We start from the raw sequence: 11,513 nt of genomic DNA, 5'->3' as shown, positions 1-11,513 counted from the left end.
AAACAAAAACAAGGCACAAAATAACTAAATAGTGCAGCATTCTTACTTTATTAGATGGGTTATCCCATTGTCCCAATAATCTTGAAACATCTTGGTTTCTGTGTTTGTATAACTGACTGATAATTTACTCTTAAAGACAGCTGCTCTGTTCCAATTGATAAATATTACTCACAGTGTGCAGCATTACCGAGAAAGTGCACTATCTTCCCTGCTGCACCACTTGATATCAAGGGTTAACGCTTGAGATACTACAGAGCGAGGAGAGTTGAGAAAAACAGGGGGCACGGGACAGAAAACAGATGGGTGGTCTTGGGAGGAGATAGAGATGCAAATATAAAAACAGAAACAGGTAAAGAAGGCGCACGACAAGGGAGAAAAGGTGAGCCGAGAGAAAACAGACACACGGGCACACAGATAAACAGACAGGAGAGCCAAAGAGAGAGGAAGGAAGGCAGGTCTGCGAGACGACAAGGTTATCTGGCCGTGCGTGCGCCAACAGCTCCCTCTGAAAAGGACCGGCCTGTCTAAATGTCAACACAGCCTGGAGCAGTGAGGATATGCCCTGAATAAGATATGCAGTCCAGAGATATGAGAGGGACGCAGACCGAGACAGGGCAGCAGGGTCATTTACATCAGCGGACGTCATTAATACAGCAGCACTCACACAAAGAGCAATTCACTGAAACTCCAGCACAGGAGAGAAGAGGTGACTTGACAGTTTTGTCAACGTGAAGAGGAGAAATAACTGTTCATAAAGGCCGTCACTTTAAGCGTTTTATAACATCTTAAAGTCTTATTAAAAGCAATTGTTTGCAAACTATTCATTCATTATAATAACTGATTGATACACTATCACCTCATATCTTCCTCCACCCTGTACAAAGTACATTAATTGTTTTTTGGGGAGTCTCCTCACCATCACAACTGGAGGTTTAGACTTTCAGCTCAGAGAATATTCTCTAACACCACCTGCAGGAATTTCTTTGTTACTGCAGCTTAAAAACACACCAGCAACAAACGTGATAATGCAAGATTAAGTGTAGCAGCTGATGCAAATGGATATTTATTTAACCTTTATAGATGAATTCCCTTTTATTTATTCATTTTTTTTTAAATTTGCCATTTCACCATACCTAAATGTAAACACTTAGCAGAATAAGTAACTGTGTATCAGGCTGCACATGAAAAGTAACATCTTGTAGTTTATGTTTGGCGTTTGGCTAAAACAAAATCTAAACTACAGTTTCTAAAACACAGCTCAAAAACCTTTATATATATTTTTGTCCCCGTCTAAATTAAATCACATTTGGATTTAACAAGAAATAGAACGTGCTTTATGCCAGAGCTATGCACATACCCTCTACATCTTGTCAACTACACATGTATAAAATGTCAGACCTCTTGGCCTAATACAGGGATTGGGACAGGCACAAAGGTAGACAATGATGCCGATGCAGAGCTGGTTCCAATTGGCAATGAAACAGGTCAAGATCATTTAAGTTTTAATGAAGCTAATGGTTGAAATCAGTTGTATCTACAGCCTCATTAATCCCTTAATCTGTCCCTTTCGATGACTCACAAGGTTTACTTAAGAAGAACACTCCTATCTCCTGTAGGTACGCCGCTGAGGGCCTCTTTATCAGCAGAGTCAGGAGGTAAGGCAGAGATAACCAGCATCTGTCATGTCCTCAATGTAGCAACACTGTCCTGATGGAACATAACTGGTTTTGTATCATTGACAAAATGTTAAAAAAACACAACATACAACTCCAAAGTACTGGAAATATTCACCTGTTTAATTTAGAAACATAATAAACACAACGTCACTTCAATACAGTTAACTGACCATGACATTTAACATAAGAGTGTATATATATATACCTACATAAGGCATTAAACTGCTATTCTTGTGTTCACAATCACAAAAAGCTTCAAATATAGCTTGAAGTCCTTCATTATAGTACATTCCAAAGTATAAGGTTGTGTAAAAGATTATCTACGTGATGCAGCAGAGCGAGAAAACACCTTTTCTCTCCGGTGATGTGAAGGCAGCTGCATTATGTCGACAGTCAGTAGAAGACACTAAAAGATGCTTTAGAGAGTAAGACTTTCAGCAAACACAATCCAACAGGGATTAACATTTACTATTAATAACTTCAAAGTGTTTTTTTGTGCTATTGTCACACGCGTGTTTTCCCAAAGGAGAGCGAAAAGAAACATCGGGCAGCTCAACCACACGGAAACTGACCCGAGGTTTGTCAAGTGTGTGTACTTCATGTACCATCATTTAAATAAAATGCAAAGGTTTATACAGTGATTGGCCTGGACTGCTTCTGTACACTGCTGAGTAAAAGGTCAGCGAACCTAATCAAGCAAAATGAGGAGGTGGTGAGTGGTATCAGGAAGCGGTTCAGGCGTACAGAGGCTGGTAGCCACTCCTCCGGTTGCCAGATTTGCAGGTGATCACACACACGCTCAGCATCCCGAAGAACTGCAACAAGAGAGATGAAGGTGATCAGACACAAGCTCTTAAAGTTCATATTCTGGAGTGGTCACGGGTTATACTTGTATCTGTGCCGTTTTAAAAACAAGTTTGATCAAGTACTGTCCCCAAACTCTGAGGAAGACCAAGAAGTGGTTCATGGGAAAATCACAAGGTCATTACATCCGGGTATTTTTTCCTTGTACGGTCATCTCTGACTTTAACTTTCTGAGGAAGCAGAACTGAAACAGGAACAAGTGCATAAATAGCAGGGCTGTATCGCATGCCTTGTGCTTCAAATATCTATTGTCATATTTTATAAAGTCATTACCCTGAAAAAAAAAAATTTGATTAAAGTGATTCATCAGATTAAATTGAGTTCCTTCGTCAGGCCAAGTCATTTACTGTGATAGCATATTTTACTCTAATAGGCAAAACAGATTTATGTTATTGTGGTTATATAAATATAATTTATGGTGCCGTTAGAAAACCCTGTTAGAACAGATGTGTGCCTGCTGTGTGTTGCAAGCACACCAGCTTTTTGGCTGCAGTGTAAATCTTGTTTTTGACGGGCAGAGTGCCGAAAAAATGAATTTAAATGATTACATCTAAATCAATTATGACTGTTGGACTTTTACAACAAGGTTCTTTTTGAGAACTTTGTATCCCATGAGTCAGAAACGAGCCTCTGCAGCATATTTGCGTTATCTTGAAAGAAGACACCACAGGCCAGGATTCCCCAACTGAGTGTGTTTACTCTGGTAGGAGACCGACAATGCAGTCACTGAGCTGCGTATATCTTCAGCACATGATGCGCCAACACAGGCCAGACCGGGAAGAACTTCCGGTGCTTCAATCCCTTTAAAGGCAGACGTATACGCATTTAAAGTGACAGAACACTAGGCCAACACACACATATCAGTTACAGTGGCAAGTGGAAGCATTATTACCTGTGTTACACAACCACCACTGGCATTTTAACTCTACAAATAGTTTAATACTAATAACATTAGTGCATCCTAATCTTTATCTGCAACTGTGCAGAAATCCTGGGATAAAAGAGAGTAAATAGACTTGCCAGAAAAAGCAGCACAGCCTTCAAATGCTGATTTAGAATCGAATGTCAGTGGTTTGAAATCAAGCTTCTAAAGTTTTAAACTATTCGATACAGCCCTGTTAAATAGTGAAATGTCTGCCAGGACTGCAAACTGATCCTTCTCTGTTTCAAGGAGAAGCCTTCAGCACAGCAAACACTTAAACCGCATGTGATCATCTTTACCTTGATGATGGCGAATCCCAGAATGACCAGCATGGCGTAACTCAGCACACCCTGCAGGAGGTGATCCAGCTTGGGCTCGCAACCCTGAAATACATGCACACGAGTCAAGTGAGCGCACGTACTGAACATGCACGTCAGAAAAATGTCAGCCTGCGCCTTTTTTTTTTTTCCCCCATCGGAGGCGGGAGATGATTTTTGGTGCATTTAAAAGCAGTAAGCGTCCTCGTGTATGGAATACCTCTGTGTTGAGCAGGTCTGGTTGATCCAGTCTGCCAGTGCACTGTGGGGCGGTGGCGTTTTTACAGCAGGACTTAGGCACTGTTTGGTTGTGGGTGGTATACCAGGTGGTGTTGGACCAGCTTGTGTAATTTTTGACACCACAGCACTGCAACTGCAAAGAGACAAACAGAGAACAGACAGGAGTTAATACAAAACCCAAGATGAGTCCAGAAGATAGTAATGACAGTTATTTATAGATGAAGTCTCTGAATGACGCAACAAATGCAGAGGTGTAAATCTGTCGCATCAAAAGCATGAAGGTGGAAAGTCCAACGGTCCTTTATGGAAATGTGTCTGTATAGTTGAAGACTTTTCTCTCACAGGTAATTTTAGCTGTGCTACAAACACCTCAGCATTAGAGCAGGCCGGCATGAGCAATATACCGTGATATATTAGACCATTTAAATTGACATTGACATGGGGTAAGCCAGGGTTCCCTCACCTACTTAAACATAAAACTCAAGAACTGTTCAAGGACTTTCTTGGTGCAATTCCCTCAAATTCAAGACACGTTTGAGACACGGATCAAAGTTAATTACTGTTACAATCAGCAGCTTGCCTGACAGTTTAGATGTTATCTGAAAAACTTTTATTTTTACAGTAAATATATAAGTCAAGCACTTTCAATGACCTATGTCTGTCTTTTTTCAGAAACTTTCAAGGCCTCGATTCCTTTCTTCACATTGACAGACTTTTAAGGATTTCAAGGACACTTGGGAACCCTCGTACGTCAACAAACTGCAAAACTACCCACCGTGAAGAAGCTTTTGTGCTGCTACGCGTGGGTTACTACTCTTTTTAAACATGCGTTGTCAATGTTTCAAAGAATTTCAGCATGAAAGACACATTTGAATAAAGGATTTTTAACCTTTGTGCCAGAGCAGAGCCTTGAACTTCTGTGTTCACCACCAAAAAGTATTTTCATCATATTTTGTTTGATTTTTTAATCAAGACTTTTTCTTTCTGAAACTGCAAAACCATTTCACACACACAAACTCGAGTCTCCCCAGTTTTAACAGGACTGATACCCGACAAAATGTACAGTATACTGTGTTTTCAGCTGTTGTTCTTTAAAGACGACTTCTCTCTATAAAAGGCAAGACACACAGACCGTGGGGCAAGAGAGGGAAATGAAAGCAAGCAAGCGAGAGAGAAAGCAAGCGTTGCAGAACAGGTGGAAGAGAATGAAAGATCAAGCGAGAAAACAAAACTATTTATATACAGCAGACCACAATACCAACCTGATTCTGCAGGTAGTCCACAGCTCTGGCCTCAGCATCATCTCCATTATACTTTGCGAAGACGTCGTTCATGGAGCGCTCCAGGTCTCCGCTTATCTGGACACACATTGACAGCCATGTAATACAGTCTCATACCTAAAATAGTTTACTGTCAGCAGACAGCATCATGTGACAGAGAACACGGATCAGTGACTCACCTTGTTTTGGTAGATGAAGCTAAATACCAAAGCAGCAACTTCAGCTGCAAAGATCAGCATGATGATCATGAAGAACTGGAGAGAAAAGAAAGTGAGACACGCTGTGAAGTAATTCAGAGAGAAAACAGAAGTGAAGTAGAGTTAAAGGATAAAACAAAAACGAAACATCAAAGATGATAACTAACGATGTACTAAATGTTTGAAGGTGAAAAATGCAACCGCACAAATCTTCACAAACACACACACAAACAGAAACCTACAAAGCTCAGGCCGACTTTGGACTCCCGGATTGTGGCGCAGCATCCCACCAGACCGAAAATGAACATCACCACGGCGACGCCGATGATGATGGCCGCCGGGATCAGCGTGTACTTGTCCTGAATGAAGTGGTCGAAGTTGTCATAGCTCTTGATCACGTAGGCGCCCACGTAGGCCAACGCCGCTCCTGCAGCCTGCCAGCGGAGGAGGAAACATCAGTGTGTTACACGTCTAAAGTTTTGCAATAAAGTTAGCATTTAATATTCAGAAGTAAAGAACAGAAGAGTAAAGATTAAAATACTTAAGATAAATGACCATGAGAACACACTTGTTTTCTCATTATTCTGTATGTTGCACCAGGAATAAACTCAAAAATAAGGATCCACTGCTGACAGCTGAATTAAAGCACACAGACTCTGTGGCTAAAGAGTAAACAATCATTAAGTAATAGATCACTGAGCTATTAAAACCTCCTCATACTTTGCATTTAGCAAAGCAAAACACTGCGGAAATAAACATTCCACAGACATGTCACATGATCTGTATTTTCTCTCTGTGCTTCAGTTGAAAGCGTCATACCTCCCCTCCATTCATAAACACTGATATAAGATTCGTCTGAGAGTCACAAGAGTCGGTTTGGATGCTGCGACCTCATGTGATGAACGCAGGCTGTTAAGGTCACTGATGATGTGTCCTCGTGGAGTCAGATGTGGATTACGCCCTAAGTCACATAAACATCATGACTTTCCTAGGAGTCATGCTTCAGTGTGAGCTCATCAATCATAAGACTGCATGTATGGGGGTCGATTTTATGCACCAGAATCACAGTGACTGATCTCTGATCTGGGGCCGCATCCATAAAGCTTCCCAATACAAAGATTTGCTCCTAGTGACGAAATGCTAAGAAGATTCCTAGAATTATGACGTCTTCTAATAATTTTTCATTAAATATGAGACTAAAAAAGTTATTCACAAAGCCCTTATAGTGCTAGTAAGGGAAAAATCTGTTAGGAGTAGTGGAGGGGACTTTTAAAGAGTCCTTAAGAGTTTCCTAAGCAGAGGAGAAAATGGTGGAAAGACAGAGAAGAAGGAGAAATATTCTCTCAATGCAGAATGACGGTGCATTAATGAACCACTACTCTTTAGATCGTGCAGGGATAGCGTTTGCGGTCGATCTCATAAGAGATGCACTCACATCTCTGGCACATCACCCAATCACAGCTTTTAAAAGAATGTGTCACACCTAGCAACGCCTCCCCGCTGGGATAAAGGTTTCTGTACTTTCCCTGCACAGAGTCGCTCTAAGTAGTTTCCTAAGTCACTCCAAAGCTGGGAGACCTTGCTCGACGTTTTTAGGCTAAGTTAGAGAGGACTCTCATAATGTCTGCTGGTCAACAAGCCCAAAAGGCTTTTGTGGGTCAAACCAAGAACGGAGACAACTAGTGATTGTTAATGATTGAACATTAGTTAAACAATAATGCTAGTAAGAATTTAACTGATTAAAAATGTATTATCCAACAATCAGAGACGGGCAAGGAAACTGAATATTGATTAAAGAACTGCTTAAAATCTGTTTCCTGAGAGACAAGTGTAAAGAAAACAACTGCTCTATTGTCGATTTCATTATCAGCACTCCTGACTTCCATCGGACCTTTGAACCTCACTACTTATCAGACTTGATTCGAACTCCAGCGTGTGACAACGGGAACAGTCCAATAGTGCGGGACATGGAGAGCTAAAAATGAATCTGTATGTGTGAACTGGGTGATCTGCTGAACTTCCCTTTGCATCACTGATGGAAAATGTGTGCCAAATAAGACGACTGCCAGCAGCTACTTTAAATAAAAGAACAAACACTCAGAAATTCCCCTTTTGTGTGCGTTTGCGCATTAACGTCATTCTCAGTTTTACTTCCCCTGTGCTGAGGTGGGGTATAGATTGCGTTCTTTGTTCCTATGTGAGCATGTGTGCGGCCAAACAATCATTCATCCTCCACTTCAGCCTCATGACTCGCTTCTCTTAATCACCCCACAGTCACGGGATCTCTGCGGGGTGGTTACTCTACCCCCACCTCCCCCGAGCCCTCCATCTCTCACCCGTAATCTTCCCAGAAACTCTGGTCTTGTGCCTAAGAAGCAGCACAAAGAGGCTTACACAACGTATAGCGCCCACGTACGGTGCCACCTCTCTGGAATGTGTTGAACCTCTCAGGCGATGTTTCTTGATCTGAAGCGGGCCCCTTCACAAGAAACGTACTGGTACTGTATCTCAGATCTGATCCCGGGGGGAAGACATGTTGGTGTTTTTTTGTTTTTTTTCTTCCTCAAACTGGGAAAGAGGGCAGCCGTGACGTTTCTGCTCATGTGCTTCCAAACATTCACTCACATTAACCCGTAAACGTTTGATTTTCCACTTAAATCACCATCAAATCTGTTGAGCGTTTTTCTTTTGTAACAATGGGACGCGTAACGATCGCATCACCATTACATCAAATCGATATTTCCAATTACATGGATCATTTGGTACACATTTTTACTGCATTCACTGATTCATATCTGCCTCCCACTGAAACTTTTTGAACAAAAAAATGAAAACATTGTGGTTTCTACAATGATTTTCTGCTTAATGTGATTTTATAAAGTCTGGTCTGCCAGTGGGTCAGACCCAGGTCAAAAGGATAATTCAATATTTGGATTGAATTATGATTTTTGTTTCTCCACACAGCAGGTTTCAAATTGGGCACTTTTTCATGTCCAGCTCTGTTCGGTCATGTCCTTGAGAGGCTTGATATATCAGCCATTTCAAACAGAGGAAAAAACAAACATGGATATGAAGATCATTTTATTCTTATACTTGGACCCGGCTTGGTTTGTTTAGCTCGACCAACTATAACTGAGCTCAGGCTCACGATCATCGTGGCTACGACAATTGCGATTTACGATATTATCCCAACAATCGCCAAAATATGCTCGATAACGAGGATAAGATGATCAAACCGTGCCTGAAGACTTACTTGTGATGACTCGAAAGACGCAAAGATAAATCAGGAAATCACTGAAGGACTGTACGTAAGTGAGCTGTAGAGCTTATTCAGGTCGCTGACGTGAGGATATTCTCGATTATCCTGATAAGAAGTGTCGCAATATCACGATAACTGTGATATTTTTAAACAAAAAAGGAATATTGATGTCGTTTTAGTAATACACAGACGATAATATCATCTGAATAATCCGGCGGAGATGTTCGGCCTTGTGTGTCTTTTATTCATGACTTCAAAAACAAACAAAGTTGAACATACATTTGATTGCTGTATAGTTATCGCAATTACATAATTACCGTGAATGTGTTTGGCCACGACAATCGTGTACTGAAAATCTGATATTATGACAGCCCTAACCCAATAATGGAAATCCACCACGATCAGCTTACCCAGAGTGTTCTTCTATCGTGATCTGTGATAAAATCTTATAGCGTCCCATCCCTAGTTTGGAGAAAATGTGTGTCAAAGGTGACGGTATTGATTTTTTTGACCCAGCTGGTCAGAAAAACAAGAAAAGTAAAGGGATCCAGTCGACTTGGAAGGCAACGGCAAACCAGGGAGTCAAAAAGTGGATGTGTGGGTATTTGAACAAGATACAAACGAGGTTACTCTTGCAGGATTCGCTCACAGACCCGGCCTCTCTCATGGTAATCGAATTACACATATCAGCCACAGAGAAGCAGAAAGTTTACTTTGACTCTCCTCAACCAATTTGTCCTCAGGAGGAGACAGATGAGAGTGTGACAGCTGTTGTTTCTACTGTAAATGAGTCAGAGCAAAGTCCAGTAAGTGAGTTCCCCTGAGATGAGCTGGGAAATGCCACACAAATTCTCAGGAATCACTCCCTTCCTAAAAAAAACAACTTGCCACAGCTGAGCAGAGCTCTTGAGGTACAGTGGAAATGAGGAAGTAGGGAATGTGCTGACCAGAAAACTGAGACAGGCTCTCTAGATGTTTATCAAACCACAACTCTGATTTTAAAACACTCACGGCCGCCAGAACATTTCAGAAAATCAATGAAACCGATTTCAAGCAGATTAGAGATCACTCCCAGGCAGAGGCCAGCCGTCAGTGTGAACCCAAATCTCTGCAGGTGGAGAAACAACAACCGCGACTCACCCAAAACACCAAGCTGAGGAAGAGGAGGACGGTCTTGGACGTTAAAATCCCGCAGTCCATGTTGTGTGGAGGAGCTGAAGAGGTCGAAGGAGGAGTGTGGAGCTGCTCAGGTCCGGTTTTTATCTCACGGAGCTGCTGTCTGCCTTCCTGCTGCTGCTGCTGCTGCTGCTGATCTGGTCACAAGTTCTCTCGATCCGTCTGTCTGCAGTGACTCTGATCTCATGGTCACATGCTTTGGGGAGGAGAGCGATGGAGCAGAGCAGGTCTGAGCAGCTCCTCCGACACACCCCCACCCTCACCCTCACTCCCTCCCTCCCTCCCTACACCGCTCACTGTGTAATGATTAAAGGGGCACTATGTAAGTTTTTGGAGAAGAAGTTCAATCGCAGAAATGTCATATTTACTATATTAATTAGGTAAAACAATTGTTTCCCTCCATAACTGAGTAAACAAGCTGTTCTCAGAGGAATATAAGGTCCTCAGAGCACTGTTTGAAGCTAGAAAAGGTGGCAGGGTCCGCCACATATAAACAATACTGAAACTTTGTTTATTCAGTTATGAAAACAAAGATAGTTTGTTTATTTAGTTTGGTAAGGCATAAACAATGAGTCAATGAAGACTTGACTTGTTGATGAAAATTATTATTATTAGTGTTATTTTTATTATTTTACAAATGAATTCTGTTTTCTAAATTGTTTATATGATAACTGATGAGAACAAATCTTTAACAACAGTAGAAAGAATCAGGGAGTTAAATTGATCCTTAAAGTTCACAGATTGTACATTTTTAAAATTGTTTATTTTACAGGGACGGCACATAATTTAAAGGGGCACTATGTAGTTTTAGAGAAGAAACTCAAACTAAGAATTTCAATGTTTAAAATATTAATGAGGTAATTATGCAAATACAGAAATATGTATCTTTTCTATTACTGAATAAACAAGCTGTTCTCAGAGGAATATAAGGTCCCCAGAGCACTGTTTGAAGCTAGAAAGGTGGCAGGGTCCGCCAGTAAGAGAGTTTGTTTATTTAGTTTGTTTAGGCATAAAAATTAGTCAATGAAGATGTTTCTCTTCTGATTAAACTGTCTTCCCCAACACTACATAGTGCTCCTATAAAGTAAAACTGAGGCTACTGTTCAGTCTTGTAGATATTTTACTCTGGTTTGACACAATGTTTCAAACTGAGCAATGATCACACTTTTCTAGTATGTCTTCATATTTTCCTACTTTGATTGAAAACTGTTTTTCTTAAAGGGACAGTTCACCCCCCAATCAAAAAAACACATATTTTCCCTATTACTTGTACCGCTTTTTATCCGTCTAGCTGGTTTTGGTGTGAGTTGCCGAGATTTGAAGAGATCCGCTATATGATGTCTGCTTACTCTTGAATATAATTGAACTACTCGGTATTCACACTCGTGAGTACATTTGAAAAACTCAACCGCAATGTCTTTTTGCAGAAATCATGACCTGGTTACTCAAGACAATCCACAGACCTTGATGTGAGCAGTTTCATATGGGAACTATTTAATAATAATCTAGCCTCTTTTCCATAAGTAATGGCTAGCTTCCTTCTGTGTGGTGATACAGAATAGTTCCTATGAAACTGCTCACA

General features: G+C 41.0%; 1 protein-coding gene across 1 annotated transcript; it reads right to left on the bottom strand.

The window, feature by feature from the left end:
* Positions 1-1,775: 1,775 nt before the first annotated feature.
* tspan36 (tetraspanin 36) lies at positions 1,776-10,103 on the bottom strand. Its single transcript, XM_084360838.1, has 7 exons — positions 9,896-10,103; positions 5,739-5,930; positions 5,479-5,553; positions 5,282-5,377; positions 4,000-4,152; positions 3,762-3,845; positions 1,776-2,491 (listed from the first exon to the last, which is right to left on the bottom strand). The coding sequence occupies exons 1-7, from the start codon at positions 9,953-9,955 to the stop codon at positions 2,411-2,413; spliced, it is 741 nt and encodes a 246-aa protein (XP_084216964.1). The 5' UTR covers positions 9,956-10,103; the 3' UTR covers positions 1,776-2,410.
* Positions 10,104-11,513: the final 1,410 nt, after the last annotated feature.

This window comes from Pagrus pagrus, assembly GCF_965226575.1.
Source record: "Pagrus pagrus genome assembly, chromosome: 8".
NCBI classification, from domain to species: domain Eukaryota; kingdom Metazoa; phylum Chordata; class Actinopteri; order Spariformes; family Sparidae; genus Pagrus; species Pagrus pagrus.
This window is presented reverse-complemented; position numbering and strand designations above follow the sequence as displayed.